This window comes from Schistocerca cancellata, chromosome 2, assembly GCF_023864275.1.
Source record: "Schistocerca cancellata isolate TAMUIC-IGC-003103 chromosome 2, iqSchCanc2.1, whole genome shotgun sequence".
Classification (NCBI taxonomy): Eukaryota; Metazoa; Arthropoda; class Insecta; order Orthoptera; family Acrididae; genus Schistocerca; species Schistocerca cancellata.
This window is the reverse complement of record NC_064627.1, coordinates 945,032,331-945,053,440: the sequence shown is the minus strand read 5'-3', so window position 1 is coordinate 945,053,440 and position 21,110 is coordinate 945,032,331. Positions and strand designations below refer to the sequence as shown.

The 21,110-nt window shown below is 44.3% G+C and overlaps 1 protein-coding gene across 1 annotated transcript in view; it reads right to left on the bottom strand.

Annotated features, from left to right (window-relative positions):
• Positions 1 to 21,110, bottom strand: part of LOC126160029 (protein FAN-like) — a 174,942-nt gene that overhangs the window by 97,635 nt on the left and 56,197 nt on the right. The window contains exons 7-8 of the mRNA XM_049916839.1: positions 3,668 to 3,870; positions 3,411 to 3,573 (exon numbers count right to left, since the gene is read on the bottom strand). Of these exons, the coding sequence (XP_049772796.1) occupies positions 3,411 to 3,573; positions 3,668 to 3,870 (366 nt within the window). The remainder of the gene's footprint in view (positions 1 to 3,410; positions 3,574 to 3,667; positions 3,871 to 21,110) is intronic.

The following is a 21,110-nucleotide window of genomic DNA, read 5'->3' as shown; positions in this document are numbered from 1 at the left end:
ACTGTCTGAAAGCCTCTGTGCGCGCTCTAATCTCTCTAATTTTACATTCGTGATCTCCTCGGGAGGTATAAGTAGGGGGAAGCAATATATTCGATACCTCATCCAGAAACGCACCCTCTCGAAACCTGGCGAGCAATCTACACCGCGATGCAGAGCGCCTCTCTTGCAGGGTCTGCCACTTGAGTTTGTTAAACATCTCCGTAACGCTATCACGGTTACCAAATAACCCTGTGACGAAACGCGCCGCTCTTCTTTGGATCTTCTCTATCTCCTCCATCAACCCGATCTGGTACGGATCCCACACTGATGAGCAATACTCAAGTATAGGTCGAACGAGTGTTTTGCAAGCCACCTCCTTTGTTGATGGACTACATTTTCTAAGGACTCTCCCAATGAATCTCAACCTGGTACCCGCCTTACCAACAATTAATTTTATATGATCATTCCACTTCAAATCGTTCCGCACGCATACTCCCAGATATTTTACAGAAGTAACTGCTACCAGTGTTTGTTCCGCTATCATATAATCATACAATAAAGGATCCTTCTTTCTATGTATTCGCAATACATTACATTTGTCTATGTTAAGGGTCAGTTGCCACTCCCTGCACCAAGTGCCTATCCGCTGCAGATCTTCCTGCATTTCGCTACAATTTTCTAATGCTGCAACTTCTCTGTATACTACAGCATCATCCGCGAAAAGCCGCATGGAACTTCCGACACTATCTACTAGGTCATTTATATATATTGTGAAAAGCAATGGTCCCATAACACTCCCCTGTGGCACGCCAGAGGTTACTTTAACGTCTGTAGATGTCTCTCCATTGAGAACAACATGCTGTGTTCTGTTTGCTAAAAAGTCTTCAATCCAGCCACACAGCTGGTCTGATATTCCGTAGGCTCTTACTTTGTTTATCAGGTGACAGTGCGGAACTGTATCGAACGCCTTCCGGAAGTCAAGGAAAATGGCATCTACATGGGAGCCTGTATCTAATATTTTCTGGGTCTCATGAACAAATAAAGCGAGTTGGGTTTCACATGATCGCTGTTTCCGGAATCCATGTTGATTCCTACATAGTAGATTCTGAGTTTCCAAAAACGACATGATACTCGAGCAAAAGACATGTTCTAAAATTCTACAACAGATCGACGTCAGAGAGATAGGTCTATAGTTTTGCGCATCTGCTCGACGACCCTTCTTGAAGACTGGGACTACCTGTGCTCTTTTCCAATCATTTGGAACCTTCTGTTCCTCTAGAGACTTGCGGTACACGGCTGTTAGAAGGGGGGCAAGTTCTTTCGCGTACTCTGTGTAGAATCGAATTGGTATCCTGTCAGGTCCAGTGGACTTTCCTCTGTTGAGTGATTCCAGTTGCTTTTCTATTCCTTGGACACTTATTTCAATGTCAGCCATTTTTTCGTTGGTGCGAGGATTTAGAGAAGGAACTGCAGTGCGGTCTTCCTCTGTGAAACAGCTTTGGAAAAAGGTGTTTAGTATTTCAGTTTTACGCTTGTCATCCTCTGTTTCAATGCCATCATCATCCCGGAGTGTCTGGACATGATGTTTCGAGCCACTTACTGATTTAACGTAAGACCAGAACTTCCTAGGATTTTCTGTCAAGTCGGTACCTAGTATTTTACTTTCGAATTCACTGAACGCTTCACGCATAGCCCTCCTTACGCTAACTTTGACATCGTTTAGCTTCTGTTTGTCTGAGAGGTTTTGGCTGCGTTTAAACTTGGAGTGAAGCTCTCTTTGCTTTCGCAGTAGTTTCCTAACTTTGTTGTTGTACCACGGTGGGTTTTTCCCGTCCCTCACAGTTTTGCTCGGCACGTACCTGTCTAAAACGCATTTTACGATTGCCTTGAACTTTTTCCATAAACACTCAACATTGTCAGTGTCGGAACAGAAATTTTCGTTTTGATCTGTTAGGTAGTCTGAAATCTGCCTTCTATTACTCTTGCTAAACAGATAAACCTTCCTCCCTTTTTTTATATTCCTATTAACTTCCATATTCAGGGATGCTGCAACGGCCTTATGATCACTGATTCCCTGTTCTGCACATACAGAGTCGAAAAGTTCGGGTCTGTTTGTTATCAGTAGGTCCAAGATGTTATCTCCACGAGTCGGTTCTCTGTTTAATTGCTCGAGGTAATTTTCGGATAGTGCACTCAGTATAATGTCACTCGATGCTCTGTCCCTACCACCCGTCCTAAACATCTGAGTGTCCCAGTCTATATCTGGTAAATTGAAATCTCCACCTAAGACCATAACATGCTGAGAAAATTTATGTGAAATGTATTCCAAATTTTCTCTCAGTTGTTCTGCCACTAATGCTGCTGAGTCGGGGGGTCGGTAAAAGGAGCCAATTATTAACCTAGCTCGGTTGTTGAGTGTAACCTCCACCCATAATAATTCACAGGAACTATCCACTTCTACTTCACTACAGGATAAACTACTACTAACAGCGACGAACACTCCACCACCGGTTGCATGCAATCTATCCTTTCTAAACACCGTCTGTGCCTTTGTAAAAATTTCAGCAGAATTTATCTCTGGCTTCAGCCAGCTTTCTGTACCTATAACGATTGCAGCTTCGGTGCTTTCTATCAGCGCTTGAAGTTACGGTACTTTACCAACGCAGCTTCGACAGTTTACAATTACAATACCGATTGCTGCTTGGTCCCCGCATGTCCTGACTTTGCCCCGCACCCGTTGAGGCTGTTGCCCTTTCTGCACTTGCCCGAGGCCATCTAACCTAAAAAACCGCCCAGCCCACGCCACACAACCCCTGCTACCCGTGTAGCCGCTTGTTGCATGTAGTGGACTCCTGACCTATCCAGCGGAACCCTTTGTTTTTAGATATATTTTTCCTTCGTGGAATGTTTCCTTCTATTATAACTATATATATATATATATATATATAATAGAGGGAAACATTCCACGTGGGAAAAATATATCTAAAAAGAAAGATGATAAGACTTACCAAACAGAAGCGCTGGCAGGTCGATAGACACACAAACAAACACAAACATACACACAAAATTCTAGCTTTCGCAACCAACGGTTGCCTCGTCAGGAAAGAGGGAAGGAGAGGGAAAGACAAAAGGATTTGGGTTTTAAGGGAGAGGGTAAGGAGTCATTCCAATCCCAGGAGCGGAGAGACTTACCTTAGGGGGAAAAAAGGACGGGTATACACTCGCACACACACACATATCCATCCGCATATACACAGACACAAGCAGACATTTGTAAAGGCCATCGACAAACTGTGGCCAAGAAACAGCTGGACCACCCCATAGTTGAGCATGCTTCTCAACACGACATCCTTCATTTCAGCTTCCAGAGGGTTTCTGTCATGCGTAAGCAAGTGTACAGATAGAGTTCAAAGCTGCTTTCAATGACTCACCTTCAGTTTTTCTAATCTTGACTCATTAAGAGCCCCTATGGGCTTTGACAGATCTCTGTAAGACTTTGGATCTGTGAGATCTAACTCGGATGAAGTGTAGTCTGCAATGATCCACGGAAAAACTGGATACTGAGTCAAATCATTGAATGTTCTGTCACCCAAGCTGTAACAAAAAATTAAAACAGTTTTATACAAATTCATAAAAACATCAGCTCTTCATAAAGGAGAATACTAAAGAAATGTTGTTTCTAATATACCTATTCAGATATAGTAAGTAGTCAAAGTTAGAAAGAACTCCATTCTGCCACTGCAAAGTCATCATTTCTTGGTCTGTGTTGTCCAAATGCAATGCTGACTGAGCAAGTAACTCACTATATAAGTTGTCTCTATCTGATGCATTTTTCAGGCACAAGTAAAGGTGATTAACGTGACTACAGTTGTCACAGTAGATTTCCAGACCCTTGAAAAAATATTATGAAAATTAATGTAATTAATCCATTCTCCCTAAACATAAATGTTCACGAGTTATTTAAAATTTAAAGCTGGTACTTCTGAATTCTGCTCTATCTGTATGCATATTGGTGAGCTGAAATTTTGTGAGTCATTCACTACTATCATCATTGTAGATACTGTAGATACACATACAGAAAAAATTAATAAACTTCTGAGATGCAGCACTCTCTCACAAATTTCATAGTGTAGTTACCTTTCAGTGACTTAGATATATCTCAAACGTTTTAGCTGTTCATATTCTGTTAACAAATATCAAAGCATATACTTTACAAGTGGTGGCAGGGAAACACACAAAAGCTTTTGGAGCCAGTGGTTCCTTCTTCTGGCACAAGAGTTGAAGGGGAAGGAAGAGGGGTGAAGGAAAAGGACTGGAGAGGTTTAGGGAAAGGGATAAAGTTCAGGGAAGTCACCCAGATCCCCAAGTCAGGGGAGACTTACTGGACGGAAGAGATAAAAGCTGCCGTACCCTGACCCAGGGTTCTGAGTGACTTCTCTGAACTGTACCCCTTTGTGTGTGTTTTCCCCTGCCCCTGCTTGGTGACTAGATCTTTTTCTCTATCCATTTACATTATATCATCAATAACTAATTATTTTCATTGTTCTAGTAGAGAATATACTTGAAATATATGTAGGGAGCTTATAATGACTGAAGAAAATTACAGCAAGACTGAAAGGAACCACAAAAAGAACATTGAGTTTTCTCAACTTTTCAACTCAGATTGCTTCTTCCATACAACAAATAGAAAGAGATGTGTTATGAAACACTAGATACTAGGTGGTAGACTCTTAAGTGTCTAATTGTAACTAAAACTACCACAGCTGGTATAACTAATAACAATATTTATAAAAATAATAATTTCAAGCTGTAACTGCAGTCTTGTAGCTTCTGAGAATTATTGGATGAACACTGATCAGCATCTTTCCATTTTCAGTAATAAAAGCAAGAAACATAAGGGCGAAAGCCACGCTCACAAAAATTGTTCAGTTTATGGTCAGACAGATATAAACATAGGCAAGTATAGTGGTTTCCTGTACTTTTCAAACTTGCAGTACATTGTATCAATTACAGGCTGAGATTTATTTTATTTATTTCTTGAAATACATATTCCATAGATCCATTTTTGCGTATTAATGCATTAGTGTGGAATGAGTTAAAACATTTAATTCAATATTACATTTGTTTCCATCTGGACAATAAACAAAGATTAAGAATATAAATTGAAAATAATAATGAGGTAACACAATTAGTAAATTCAAATTACACTCACAAACAGAGGTTAAGATATAATTTTAAGATCTTATCTAAACAATAAGTCACAGCTGCAAAATACTAACGCGAATTCTTTACAGACGAATGGAAAAACTGGTAGAAGCCGACCTCGGGGAAGATCAGTTTGGATTCCGTAGAAATGTTGGAACACGTGAGGCAATACTGACCTTACGACTTATCTTAGAAGAAAGATTAAGAAAAGGCAAACCTACGTTTCTAGCATTTGTAGACTTAGAGAAAGCTTTTGACAATGTTAACTGGAATACTCTCTTTCAAATTCTGAAGGTGGCAGGGGTAAAATACAGGGAGCGAAAGGCTATTTACAGTTTGTACAGAAACCAAATGGCAGTTATAAGAGTCAAGGGGCATGAAAGGGAAGCAGTGGTTGGGAAAGGAGTAAGACAGGGTTGTAGCCTCTCCCCGATGTTATTCAATCTGTATATTGAGCAAGCAGTAAAGGAAACAAAAGAAAAATTCGGAGTAGGTATTAAAATTCATGGAGAAGAAGTAAAAACCTTGAGGTTCGCCGATGACATTGTAATTCTGTCAGAGACAGCAAAGGACTTGGAAGAGCAGTTGAACGGAATGGACAGTGTCTTGAAAGGAGGATATAAGATGAACATCAACAAAAGCAAAACGAGGATAATGGAATGTAGTCAAATTAAGTCAGGTGATGCTGAGTGAATTAGATTAGGAAATGAGACACTTAAAGTAGTAAAGGAGTTTTGCTATTTAGGGAGTAAAATAACCGATGATGGTCGAAGTAGAGAGGATATAAAATGTAGACTGGCAATGGCAAGGAAAGCGTTTCTCAAGAAGAGGAATTTGTTAACATCGAGTATAGATTTAAGTGTCAGGAAGTCGTTTCTGAAAGTATTTGTATGGAGTGTAGCCATGTATGGAAGTGAAACATGGACGATAACTAGTTTGGACAAGAAGAGAATAGAAGCTTTCGAAATGTGGTGCTACAGAAGAATGCTGAAGATAAGGTGGGTAGATCACGTAACTAATGAGGAGGTATTGAATAGGATTGGAGAGGAGAGAAGTTTGTGGCACAACTTGACCAGAAGAAGGGATCGGTTGGTAGAACATGTTTTGAGGCATCAAGGGATCACAAATTTAGCATTGGAGGGCAGTGTGGAGGGTAAAAATCGTAGAGGGAGACCAAGAGATGAATACACTAAGCAGATTCAGAAGGATGTAGGTTGCAGTAGATACTGGGAGATGAAGAAGCTTGCACAGGATAGAGTAGCATGGAGAGCTGCATCAAACCAGTCTCAGGACTGAAGACCACAACAACAACATCTAAACAATTTTTTAAGGAGTGAAAGTGAGCATCTTCTTGACTTGGAGATCACTAGTTAATCTAATTAAAGCAGCAAAATATATTGAATCAGGAATACACAGTAATGCATGGTAAATAATCTTAGCTTCTTCTAGAGGACAGAAACTTTTTTCAACAGAATTCCTTTAGCATACTTTTAAATAGTATATTATTACCTTGTAGACTATTAATATGATTTGGAAGCGCACTGAAGATTTTTGTGCTTGTGTATTTTACACTTTTTTGCACCAGAGACTACTTTTTCAGGTCACAGCGTACATCAAATTTCCTTCTTATGTTATGATGATAGTATGTTTCATTTTTTTCATATTGAAAAGGATTGTGAAGCATGAATGTCATGACTGAAAAGAGATGTTGTGAAGTAGTGGTTAGTGTGGTTAGTATTCCTATTTGCTTAAAAAGGTTGCGACACAAGGTTCCTGAAAGCACTCCCCGCAAAATTCAGACAACCTTTATCTGACGTGTGAAGACTTTTTTCAACAGTGATTAATTGCCCAAGGATTATTCCATAAGACATAAGTGAGTCTGAGTAGCCAAAGTAAGCAGACTTTGAGACATTGATGTCTCCAATTTTGGCGACTGTTTATCTCCTGTGGGCTTTTGTGACCAGAATGGAAATTAATGTAATTGGTTTTGCTGAGATTTATTGATACAGAATTTACTGTGAACCAATTCACAACAACGTCAAGTAATTGGTTGGCATTTATTTCTAGGTCAGAGGATGTCTTAATGTCTACTGCAGTACTTCTGCAAACATTGTAAAGTTGCTTGCTTTGTTTGAGGACAAAGGTAGGTCATTGATACATATGACAAATAGTGGGGGACCAAGGACAGAACCTTGTGGAGCGCCATAATTTATTGTTCCCCAGTCAGACTCTAACCCTCCTACCTGCGTATTGTTACAATCTAACACTATTTTCTGTTGTCTGCCCTGTAGGTAGGACTTGAACCAGCTGACCATTTCTCCTCGGAGTCCATAGTGACATCCTTTCTCTGTAAGTATTCTATGATTGACACAGTTGAAGGCCTTAGACAGAGAGTAAAATATGCCCACAGACAATGTCTTCTTGTAAAGGCATTCCAAAATATTATTGTAAATGAAAATATAGCTTCAGTTGTAGAGACACCTTCTCTGAATCCAAACTGGTTTTCACTAATTATTGCAAAGTTTTCAAGGTGACTGACTATTTTAGCATATATTAATTTTTTGAGGACCTTAGAAAATGTATTCAAAAATGTCATTATATAATATACTTTAAAATATAAACTATCAAACCGTTGTTTCAGCTGTATTACAATGACCTTTCTCAGAGCCAGACTGGTTTTGAAGGAGGAATGGTGCCCCTATTTATTGCAAACAATTGGTGTCAATACATCACATTTGTGAATTGGTCCTACGATAAAATAGGTTAGTCATGGCCAGAGGGACTATCCAGCTTGTCAATTATTAGCATCTGTCTGCTGACAGGCATAATTTCTTCCTGGTGTGTGATGAAATGCACTGACAGTTTCTCTATAGCTGTTTGTTTAGATTGTCATGTCTGTGCCTGGCAGGGCTTCTGTCCCATGACCACTTGAGGTCTGTCAAACTAATATAACCAGCAGCCAGGACACCAGAGGTTCTTAGCCATCTTCGCTTTTGATGTTGTCAGGCTGCTTAATAATTTCAATTGCATCTCATATTTTGCATTAACGCATTCTTGACACTTTTGGCAGTACACGGGCTTCCTGAATGATACATTGTCCACAATCAGGGTCGTGTTACTCTATCGCCAATTTATTGTGCTGTGCTAATAAAATGTAGCATTCACATTTTGTTACTCATGTGCTACTAGTCTCCCTGTCTCACCTACTTAGGCAACTTCACACTCACAATACAGCTCGTATACTCTGGCAGATGTGGATCTGCCTGTGACTGTGGATGCTGTGGATCCTGTGACTGCTACGGAAAATTAGTTTAAAATGTCATTGGCAGAGAATGCTTCCTAGCTATTCACTAATACCTTTCACATATGGTAAGTGGACAAGTGGAAGCTTCTCTTCCTTGCCTCCTCCTCTTTTCTTATTCCAGTTGGTCTTCGCTGCCTGTTGTTATCATACCCATTGCCGCGAAAGGTGTGGCATAGCTTCCTCAATTCTTCTTCATTATTAGTATCACTTAACCTACATGCATGGGCGGTCAGTGCATGCAGAACAGAATATTTCTGAGCTGGGTGATGGTGCTCTCTGCATGCAGGTACCAATTTGTGTCGGATGGCTTCTGGTACTCTCTCTGACCCAGTCTGCCATCAGTGGATATATACACTATGTGATCAAAAGTATCTGGACACCTGGCTGAAAATGTCTAACAAGTTTGTGGTGCCCTCCATCAATAATGCTGGAATTCAATATGGTGTTGACCCACCCTTAGCCTTGATGACAGCTTCCACTCTCACAGGCATACGTCCAATTAGGTGCTGGAAGGTTTCTTGGGGAATGGCAGCCCATTCTTTACAGAGTACTGCACTGAGAAGAGGTATCGATGTCAGTCGGTGGTGCCTGGCATGAAGTCACCATTCCAAAACATCCCAAAGGTGTTCTATAGGATTCAGGTCAGGACTCTGTGCAGGCCAGTCCATTACAGGGATGTTATTGTCATGTAATCACTATACCACAGGCCGTGCATTATGAACAGGTGCTCGATCATGTTGAAAGATGCAATCACCATCCCCAAAATGCTTTTCAACAGTGGGAAGCAAGATGGTGGTTAAAACATCAATGTAGGCCTGTGCTGTGATAGTGCCATGCAAAACAACAAGGGGTGCAAGCCCCCTCTACGAAAAACAAGACCACATCATAACACCACTGCCTCCGAATTTTACTGTTGGCACTACACACACTGGCAGATGAGGTACACCGGGCATTCACCATACCCACACCCTGCCATCGGATTGCCACATTGTGCGCCATGATTCGTCACTCCACACAACGTTTTTCCACTGTTCAATCATCAAATGTTTACGCTCATTACACGAAGCAAGGCGTCATTTGGCATTTACCAGCGTGATGTATGGCTTATGAACAGCCACTCAACCATGAAATCCAAGTTTTCCCACCTCCCGCCTACTGTCATACAACTTGCAGTGGATCCTGATGCAGTTTGAAATTCCTGTGTGATGGTGTAAATACACTCCTGGAAATTGAAATAAGAACACCATGAATTCATTGTCCCAGGAAGGGGAAACTTTATTGACACATTCCTGGGGTCAGATACATCACATGATCACACTGACAGAACCACAGGCACATAGACACAGGCAACAGAGCATGCACAATGTCGGCACTAGTACAGTGTATATCCACCTTTTGCAGCAATGCAGGCTGCTATTCTCCCATGGAGACGATCGTAGAGATGCTGGATGTAGTCCTGTGGAACGGCTTGCCATGCCATTTCCACCTGGCGCCTCAGTTGGACCAGCGTTCGTGCTGGACGTGCAGACCGCGTGAGACGACGCTTCATCCAGTCCCAAACATGCTCAATGGGGGACAGATCCGGAGATCTTGCTGGCCAGGGTAGTTGACTTACACCTTCTAGAGCACGTTGGGTGGCACGGGATACATGCGGACGTGCATTGTCCTGTTGGAACAGCAAGTTCCCTTGCCGGTCTAGGAATGGTAGAACGATGGGTTCGATGACGGTTTGGATGTACCGTGCACTATTCAGTGTCCCCTCGACGATCACCAGTGGTGTACGGCCAGTGTAGGAGATCGCTCCCCACACCATGATGCCGGGTGTTGGCCCTGTGTGCCTCGGTCGTATGCAGTCCTGATTGTGGCGTTCACCTGCACGGCGCCAAACACGCATACGACCATCATTGGCACCAAGGCAGAAGCGACTCTCATCGCTGAAGACGACACGTCTCCATTCATCCCTCCATTCACGCCTGTCGCGACACCACTGGAGGCGGGCTGCACGATGTTGGGGCATGAGCGGAAGACGGCCTAACGGTGTGCGGGACCGTAGCCCAGCTTCATGGAGACGGTTGCGAATGGTCCTCGCCGATACCCCAGGAGCAACAGTGTCCCTAATTTGCTGGGAAGTGGCGGTGCGGTCCCCTACGGCACTGCGTAGGATCCTACAGTCTTGGCGTGCATCCGTGCGTCGCTGCGGTCCGGTCCCAGGTCGACGGGCACGTGCACCTTCCGCCGACCACTGGCGACAACATCGATGTACTGTGGAGACCTCACGCCCCATGTGTTGAGCAATTCGGCGGTACGTCCACCCGGCCTCCCGCATGCCCACTATACGCCCTCGCTCAAAGTCCGTCAACTGCACATACGGTTCACGTCCACGCTGTCGCGGCATGCTACCAGTGTTAAAGACTGCGATGGAGCTCCGTATGCCATGGAAAACTGGCTGACACTGACGGCGGCGGTGCACAAATGCTGCGCAGCTAGCGCCATTCGACGGTCAACACCACGGTTCCTGGTGTGTCCGCTGTGCCGTGCGTGTGATCATTGCTTGTACAGCCCTCTCGCAGTGTCCGGAGCAAGTATGGTGGGTCTGACACACCGGTGTCAATGTGTTCTTTTTTCCATTTCCAGGAGTGTAGATGTCTGCCTATTACACATTATAACCCTCTTCAACTGTTGGCGGTCTCTGTCAGTCAACAGATGAGGTCAGCCTGCACACTTTTGTGCTGTACATGTCCCTTCATGTTTCCACTTCACTATCACATCGGGAACAGTGGACCTAGGGATGTTTACGAGTGTGGAAATCTCGCGTACAGACGTATGACACCAGTGACACCCAATCACCTGACCACGTTTGAAGTCTGTGAGTTCTGCGGAGGGCCCCATTCCTCTCTCTCACAATGTCTAATGACTACTGAGGTCACTGATATGGAGTACCTGGCAGTAGGTGGCAGTACAAGGCACCTAATACGAAAAACATATATTTTTCAGGGTGCCCGAATACTTCTGATCACATAGTGTGTACCAACACATCCATAATGAAAAAAAAACACTGTTGTTTTTGGTTGCATGCACAAAATTTATACTCTTATGCAGGCTGTTTGAGTTCTGAAGGAACTCTCACTTCTGCTTCCCATTGTGGCCAGATAAAATGTGTATTGCCTACACATACTAGCCAGTACGGCAGTCTTTCACTGCACAGCTCTCTTAGCAGTTCCATGTGTCCCTAGCTCGCAACAGCTGTCTGCCAAGGCAGTGAGTTTCTTTATTTGTGTGTTACTTCCATCCCAAGCTGTCAATCCTAGTGTGTGACTGGAGATCTGCATAATACGGTCACTGGCTACCAGTAGAGAACAATAGCTCGGTCCGTGGTGAGACTTCTGTTGACCTAGCCTCGACCAGTCTCCACCTTCTCCTCGTGGCATCAACATCAGATCCTGCTCTGCACTCACACTGCTATGGACATGCCACACACAGGGCAACACGTAGTGTGAAGTTTTGAAAGAGACTCAGGTTGCGCTGTTTCTATCCTGCTATGCAGCTTGGCATGTTAATGGTGTCTTGAGCCATGTGTTATGCTGAAGACTATTAATTCCGTGCCTCACGTTGGAATATCACTGTACTGCTGAAACTTGGGGATGGGACTAGCGACTTGCTCGGCATCTGCCCTTTCAGTGCCAACCACACCGGCAAGTGACTTTTTTCAGAACTTACTAATTTAGTGACTATTTTGTGTGTGTGTTTGTAGTTGCATAGTCCATAATTAGCTGTGCTCTCTTGACATGTGTGAACATTGTTCTTTGTGTGGCATCTACCACACCTTGTTCTACTATTTGCTAATCGACTTAGATGTTAGGTAAGGAAACATTCCTATACTGGTGACCCGACAATAGACTTTCTGTCGATTTAATTTCCTATTCTGGCATGGTGTTGGCCACCTCATTCCATTAGCACTTGTTTTGACTCTCATGCAAGTGTACACTCCACCAACAACTTCCATTTTTGTGCAAAAGATTTTTCCATCCTTTGTGAAACGTAGCAGTCATAGCTTCCCCTCCGCCCAACCAATGCCTCACTGCACACGGCTGCTGTTCTGGTGCTACATGACATCATCACTGAGCTGACCATGCACCTTGCGGACTGGATCATAGCAACGCTGCCCTGCACACACAAATTACAGCAACACGACCACCAACAGCCCAGCCTCTGATGGCAGACTTCATGCCAAAACCCACACTGGCCCCTGCTTCTGCCATCTCTGTCAATGTCCCTCCCTGCCTCGACGTGCCAGTGCCCGTTGCCCCACACGCCATCACCACTCCGTCTGGCTGTGCCATGGCTAACCTACTGCCTTTCAATCTACGGGGCTCACATCTGTGGATTTCCTTGGTGGACGCAATCTTCACTGGCTGTGGCATCATGTAGGACATCATCAAGTTTGCTATGGTGATCAGCCAGCTCGAGCCAACGTAGGTGGTAGTGTGTTTGCGTCTGTTGGTATTAGTTCATCTTGTAGTGAAGTTGAAATAGATAGTTCCTGCGAATTACTATGGGTAGAGGTTATACTCAACAACTGTACCAAAATAATAATTGGCTCCTTCTACCAACCACCCGAATCAGATGATATAATAGCTGAACAATTCAAAGAAAACTTGAATCTCATTACAAATAAGTACCCCACTCATACAGTTATAATTGGTGGAGACTTCAATCTACCCTCGATTTGTTGGCGAAAATATATGTTCAAAGCTGGTGGTAGACAGAAAATGTCTTTCAAAATTGTACTAAATGTTTTCTCTGAGAATTACTTTGAACAATTAGTTCATGAGCCTACATGAATTGTAAATGATTGCAAAAACACACTTGACCTCTCAGCCATAAATATTCTTGATCTAATAGAGAGTATCATGACGGATACAGGGATTAGTGAACCCAAGGTCATTGTAGCGAGGCTCAAAACCATATCAACTAAAAATAAATGCAAAATATATCTATTTAAAACAGCAGATAAAAATTCGCTTGATGCCTTCCTAAGAGAGAGTCTCCATTCCTTCCAAACTAATTATGTAAGTGTATACCAGATACGGCTCAAATTCAACGATACAGTATTGACAGCAATAGATGATTCATACCACGTAAGTTAATAAGAAACAGGACTGATCCACCATGGTACACAAAACACATCAGAACACTGTTGCAGAAGCAACGAAAAAAGCTTGCCAAATTCAGAAGAAGGCAAAATCCCCAAGACTGGCTAAGTTTCATGGAAGCTCGAAATTTAGTGCGGAGTCAATGCGAGATGCTTTTAATAGTTTCCACAATGAAACATTGTCTCAAAATATGGTAGAAAACTCAAAGAGATTCTGGTCATATGTAAAGTACACCAGTGGCAAAAAACAGTCAATACCGTCACCACGCAATAGCGATGGAAATGTTACCAATGATGGTTCTACTAAAGCGGAGTTACTAAATACAGTTTTCCATAATTCCTTCATGAAATAAGATGAAGTAAATATTCTGAAATTCGAAACCAGAACCGCTGTTAACATGAGTGACATAAAAGCAAATATCTTAGGTGTTACGAAACAACTCAAATCACTTAAAAAAGGCAAGTCTTCCAGTCCAGATGGTACACCAATCAGGTTCCTTTCAGAGTATGCAGACAAGACACAATAGCACCTTTCTTAGCAATCATATACAGCCACTCACTTGACGAAAGGTCTGTTCCTAAAGACTGGAAAGTAGCACAGGTCACACCAATATTCAAGAAAGGAAATAGGAATAACCCACTGAATTACAGACCCATATCACTGACCTCAATTTGCAGTAGGATTTTGGAGCATATACTGTACTTGAACATTATGAATCACTTTGAAGAAAATGACTTGTACATAACCAACACGGATTCAGAAAATATCATTCCCATGAATTAATGAGTGCTGTTAAAAAGGGAACTCAGATCGATTCCATATTCCTAGATTTCCAGAAGGCTTTTGATACCGTTCCTCACAAGTGACTGTTAATCAAACTGCGTGCATATGGAGTATCATCTCAGTTGTGTGACTGGATTCATGATTTCCTCTCAGAGAGGTCACAGTTCGTAGTGATAGATGGTAAATCATCGTGTAGAACAGAAGTGATATCTGGCGTTCCACAAGGTAGTGTCACAGGCCCTCTGCTGTTCCTGATTTACGTAATGACCTAGGTGGTAATCTGAGCAGCCCCCTTAGATTGTCTGCAGATGACACTGTAATTTACCGTCTAATAAAATCATCAGACAGTCAATTCCAATTACAAAACGATCTAGAGAGAATTTCTGTATGGCGCAAAAAGTGGCAATTGGCACTAAAAAAAGAAAAGTGCAAGGTCATCCACATGAGTACTAAATGAAATCCGATACATTTTGGGTAGGCCTATATGATAAATCACACAAATCTAAAGGCTGACAATTCGACTAAATACCTACGAATTACAATTATGAGCACATAGATAATATTGTGGGGAACACAAAACAAAGGCTGCGCTTTGTTAGCAGAACACTTAGAAGATGAGACAAACCCACTCAAGAGACGGCCTACATTACACTTGTCCGTCCTCTGCTGGAATATTGTTGCACGGTGTGGGATCCTTGGCAGGCAGGATTGACGGAGGACATCGAAAAAGTGCAAAGAAGGGCAGCTCGTTTCATGTTACTGCACAATAGGGGTGAGAGTGTCACTGATATGATACGCGAGTTGGGGTGGCAGTCACTGAAACAAAGGCAGTTTTCTCTGCGGCAAGATCTATTTACAAAATTTCGATCACTAACTTTCTCTTCTGAATGCGAAAATATTTTGTTGACACCCACCTATGTAGGGAGAAATGATAATCATACTACAATAAGAGAAATCAGAGCTCGAATGGAAAGATTTAGGTGTTCCTTTTTACCACGCGCCAATCAGGAATGGAATGGTAGAGAAGTAGTATAAAAATGGTTCGATGAACACTCTGCCACGCACTTAAGTGTAAATTGCAGAGTAACCACATAGATGTAGATCCAATGGATATCCTTGATGTTATTTCATCATCCCAGCCACAGACTGCTACAAGACACTCTGGCACCACCTCATGGCACAACTCACATCATCCTAAATGCAGCCCGTCTGGGTTCATCGAGCAGTGTGGGGACCAGAAACCCTCACAATTCCTGCGCCACCTCCGAAACCTGACAGAGACATACATGGTCTCCAATGGCTTCCTGTACCACATCAAGCTGGCTTGCCTCACAGCCTCAAGACAGACAGCTGTGATATCGCACGCTGACCTCTACCTCACCGACGCCACCAGCCTCACCGACCAGGTTCAAGAGATACTGGTCCCTTTGCCCACAACTGCAACTGCTGAGCACTAGCCCCATCTCCACCAGATGCAGCCTGCTGGCTGTCATTCCATCAGCCCTGCTCTTGGCCCTCTAACAGCCTCTGGGATTAGACACACCCAGATGTTGCTCAATCTCCGAAGCACCTGTTCGTCCACGACACTCGCTCTGCCATGCCTTTCCTGATTGACAACAGCTCTGAGTTGTCTACCTTCCTCCAGCGACTCATACTCATGGCACTGCCTCAGCCACCCTCCTGGTAGCAGCAAACAACTCCACCATCGCAACCTACAACGTACATCATCGTGTTCTCAAATGCGGCCTGCCATGGGACCTCAGCCGGATCTTCACTGTGGCTGATGTCATTGACCCCGTTATTGGAGAGGACTTCATTGGACACTACAGCCTGCTCCCTAACGTTGCAGACCAGTGCATCATTTAAAGCAAGACCAGGAGATCAACAATGTGAACCACTCGTTTCATTGTTCTTTTTGATACGAAGCGAGTGGTGTTTTCCAGCCCCTATGTTGACCTACTGGTGCAATTTCCTGCTCTCACACACAGGTCCATTGTGCATCAGGAGGTCCACCATTCAACTGTCCACTACATCGCCACCACCCCCAAACCATCTGTCTTCTACTGACCACAGTGCCTATCACCGAACAAACTCAGGATCACCAAGGCTGAGTTTGATGAGCTGCTCACTGCCAGAATGTTGCATCCTTTGAAGAGCCTGCCTCTGTGGATGTTCGCCCTTCACATTGTCAAAAAGAAGGATGGCTCCTGGCATCCATGTGGCAATTACTACAAGCTAAACACCTGCATCATCCCTGACCACTACCTGGTGCCTTTCTTATACAGCTACAACAATGTGCTGGCTGGAGCTACAATATTCACCACGATTGACTGTGCCAAGGATTTCACCCAGATCCCAGTCGCACCCGAGGAAATTCAGAAGACCACCATCATCATGCCATCTGGGCTCTACAAGAATGCCTTTATATCTTCCGCCCTCGTAATGCTGCCCAAATGTGACAGTGTTTTTTGGTTGGTGTGTTGCAAGGCTCACCCTGCTGTTCCACCTGCTCAGACAACATACTCAAGTTCTTCATGATACCCAAGAAAAACCTGAGCACCTATACAGTATTTTCAAATGCCTCCAGGATGCCAGCATCAGCAACACAGCAAAGTGCATTCTTGGTGCCAGCAATATGGTATTCTTGGGCCATTTCATCTCCTCTGTCAGTTCACACCCCCTGCCTGACAAGGTACAAGCCATCCTCTATTTCCCACACCCAGAGACACTGCCACTTCCTTGGCATGTTAAACTTCTTCCACAGCCATCTGAGGAATGCTGCTGCTATGCAGGAGCAGCTCACCATGCCCTCCATGGCGCCCAAACAAAGGGGAAAAAGCTGATGTTTTGGATGCCACAAATTGAAGACAGTTTCTCTGCTACTAAATGCTACTTGGTGGATGCTACCCTGCTCATCCAGCCCCATCCCACCACCACACTTGCCATCATGGTCGATACCAGCCAAGGCGCCATCCTGCAGCAGCACAATGGCGACACCTGACAGCCCCTCACTTTCGTGTCCAGCAAGCTCTCTGCCACTCAATAATACTGGAGCATGTATGCCATGTACAAGGCAATCAAATGCTTTCAGCTAACAGTGGAGGCCAGTCACTTCAAGATATTCAACGATCATAGGTCCCTATCATTTGCCCTTGCAAAAGAGTTTGACCAGTGCTCCTCACGTCAATTCCAGCAGCTGCCGTTCACACCTGAATTTACTAATGACATATGTCACATTGCTGGAATTGACATCACTGCTGACTGCCTCAGCTGCACCTGCACTGTCATCTCACCCATGGACCAGAAGACATTTAGGACTGTCCAGGAGCACAAAATGAAACTCACTCGCTTCCGCATGGATGCCGTTACTGGAATCCACTTTCAACATATACTAGCTCCCAGCTCAGACAATGGTATATAGTGCGACATACTCATGGGCTCACTGCACCTGTTCCTGTCCACTGCTTTCTGCAAAGCCACATTGACCAGTTACATAACCTAATGCACTCCAGAGTGCTCATGTCTGCCACTCTGGTGATGCACTGCTTTGTGTGGTGAGGTATTCAGAGGGGCTGCTGAACTTGAGCCTGCACATGCCTTAGCTGTCAAAGTGTCGAGGTTGGATGCCACATAGACGTCTCTGTTGCTACCTTCCCAGATATTGGACATTACTTCACCAATGTTCACATGGATCTTGGTGGTCCTCTACCTTCCTCTGATGGCTGCCGCTGCTTCCTCACCATGGTAGACAGGTTCACCTGCTGGCCTGAGGCAAAGCCAATATCTGACATCACTGCCACCACAGTAGGCACTGTCTCCATATCCACGTGGATTGCCCGTTTCAGCTGCCTGCAGGACATGACTATGGGCCACAGACAACGGTTTATATCTGCCCTATGTCATGCACTAACAGACATCTGCAGTGCTGACCTCTGCTGACATCAAGCTACTGTCTGGCTGCCAACAGCATGGTGAAATATCTGCATCATACCCTGAAGGCCATCTCGCACCTGCCACAACAAAAGTAGACCACTGTCCTGCCCTGGTACTCCTCAGACTCCACGGTGCTCACAAGGCTGACTTTCAGACATATGCTGCCAACCTTGTTTACAGCCAGCCACTCGCATCCCTGGTGACTACCTGGAGCCTGAACACCTGCCCACAGATGTCATCCTTGAGTTCGTCGCCATCTTGCAGGACTGTATGGCTTGCCTGTGACCCACGGCAAACACAGGGAATTCATTCACGGTGACCTCATGTCATGCACACGTTATGCTGTGCATCGGTGCTAACCAGACCCCGTTTCAACTGCACTGTTCTGACCCCCAGTGAGTCCTGAAGAGGTACCCCAAGACATTTATGTTACCTCCATGGCACCCTTACCACTGTTTCAGTCAACAGGCTCAAGCCTGCTTATATGCTACTCGATCCCACATCATCCAGCCCGGCCACCATCCTTACCAAAACCCCAGATTCCCACCTCTGACACTACCAGCACCCCAATTATGCCACAACCACCAACAGCACACCAAGCACTCCAGGTGATGAAGCCCCTTGATGCCAGCCTCCCACACTATGATCAAGGACGCTGTCTCACAGTGCCCGGAGCAAGCACGTTCAGTTGTCATCTTATCCACATAGCCAATGACATTGCACTCTTGCCTCCACAGCCCCAAAGTGACAACAGTGTCCAGTGCCTGCCTACCCCTGCGCAAGCAGAACTGCCGCTGGCTCAGGGTGATGTGACCCGGCTGCCCCATCCCATGTGCTGGCAGCTTACTCATTGCTCACATCAGCTGCTGGCACCGTGCCACTGCTGGCTGACATGCAGTGGACCAGCACTACGACAACTGACCACCATGCCCATTTCACACTCGGTGACCTGAAGTCCGGCATCTGCCCCCATGCCCCCATCGCTTGACCAGCAATGGCAGTTGATGACACCACCACATACGTTCTCACCAAAGGTACAAGACATGGTCCCCACCGGTACCAGGCTTCACTGTCGCTACCTCACTCACCACCCGCACTCCGCTCTCACGTGGGTGTGGCACCAAGTGGCAGCCTTTCACTGCACAGCTAGGTTAGCAATTTCGAATGTCCCTAACTCACAATGGCCTTCTGCTACAGCAGGGAGTTTCTCCTTCATGTGTTACTTCCATCCCAAGCTGTCGATCCTGTCACATGACCAGATACCTGCATGCTATAGCCGCTGGCTACTGGTAGAGGAAAATCGCTCAGTCTGTGGTGAGATTTCCACCAATCTGCTGACCTAGCCTTGACCAATCTCCATCTTCTTGTAGTGTCAACACTGATTCCTACTCTACACATGCACTGCTACAGACATGCCAGGTGATGACATGTACTGTGAAGTCTACCATCTCTAACCCTGCTGTGCAGATGGGCATGTAAATGGTGTTTCGTGCTGCATCTTCTGCCTAAGATTATTAATTCCATGCCTCACTCTGGAATACTGCTGTGCTGCTGAAACTCAGAGATGAGACTGTCAACTTGCTTGGCATCCGCCTTTTCTAGTGCGCCACATCTCTTTTCCAGCATCAACCATGCTGACAAGTGACTTTGTTTAGAACTCACGAATTTCAAGATTATTTCATGTGTTTCTTTGTAGTCACGTAGTCAGTAATCAGATGTGTTCCTTGACCACATGTGAACATTGGTCTTTGTGCGGCATCTATCACACCTTGCTCTACTGCTCAGTAATTGACTTAAGTTAGGTAAGGAAACATTGCTAAATTAACATTGGGGGCATTATAGTGCAGAAGGTAGGGCCGTTTGCTCAAAAGTTTCCATGAAGGTGTCTGCAGTAGCTGGGGAGAGTGGGGGGAGCACATTGCCACTCCATCTAATTCCTCATCATATTTTCCCTGCCTGAAGAAGTATGTTGATGACAGGCATATACGTATCAAATCAAAGCTATCCCATAGGATTTGCTTATGTAGGATGTGAATTAGCTCTTCTGTACGTATATTAGTGAAGAGAGACTTGATATTAAAACCAAACAAAATGTCAGTTGACTGTATCCGCTGTTCCTTAATCAGCTTTACAAAGTGAGGAAAATCCTTTACATAAGAGTCTGTTTGTACCACAAGGCAGTGTAATTTAGGTGCCAGATGTTTTGCTGCATAATACATAGGGGAGTTGTTCCTGTTCACTATAGGCCTCAATGACTAATCCTTCTTATGGAGTTTAAGAGTTCCATAAATTTAGGAGGAATGGGAACTGTGGTTACGAGTCTTCTTGCGATATCAGAATCAGTTCTTGGGTCCTTTATAAGGACCTTCATATTCTTGACTATTCTAGCTGTCAGATCACTCCTTATTTCTCTGTAATGGGATCGCACAGCAGCTCGTCCATTTTCTTTTGATATTCAGAGGTGTCCATCAAAAACAGTAGCATTTCCTTTATCTGCATGTAGGACTACAATATCCTTGTTATTTCTGAGCACTTTTATGGCCTGTCTCTCTTCACATGTAATATTATGTCTGGCTTTCCACCTTGTAGCATTCTTATGGTTTCCTGCCTTATCTTTCTGCTTCAACCTGTAGTACTTGTTGGCGCGACACCTACACAGAACCAATGATATCCTCTGCAGGAATCTTTGTGGGCTGAACTGTGAAGTTTAACCCTTTGGATGGAACTGATATTGCTGTCTTAGTGATGGTCTG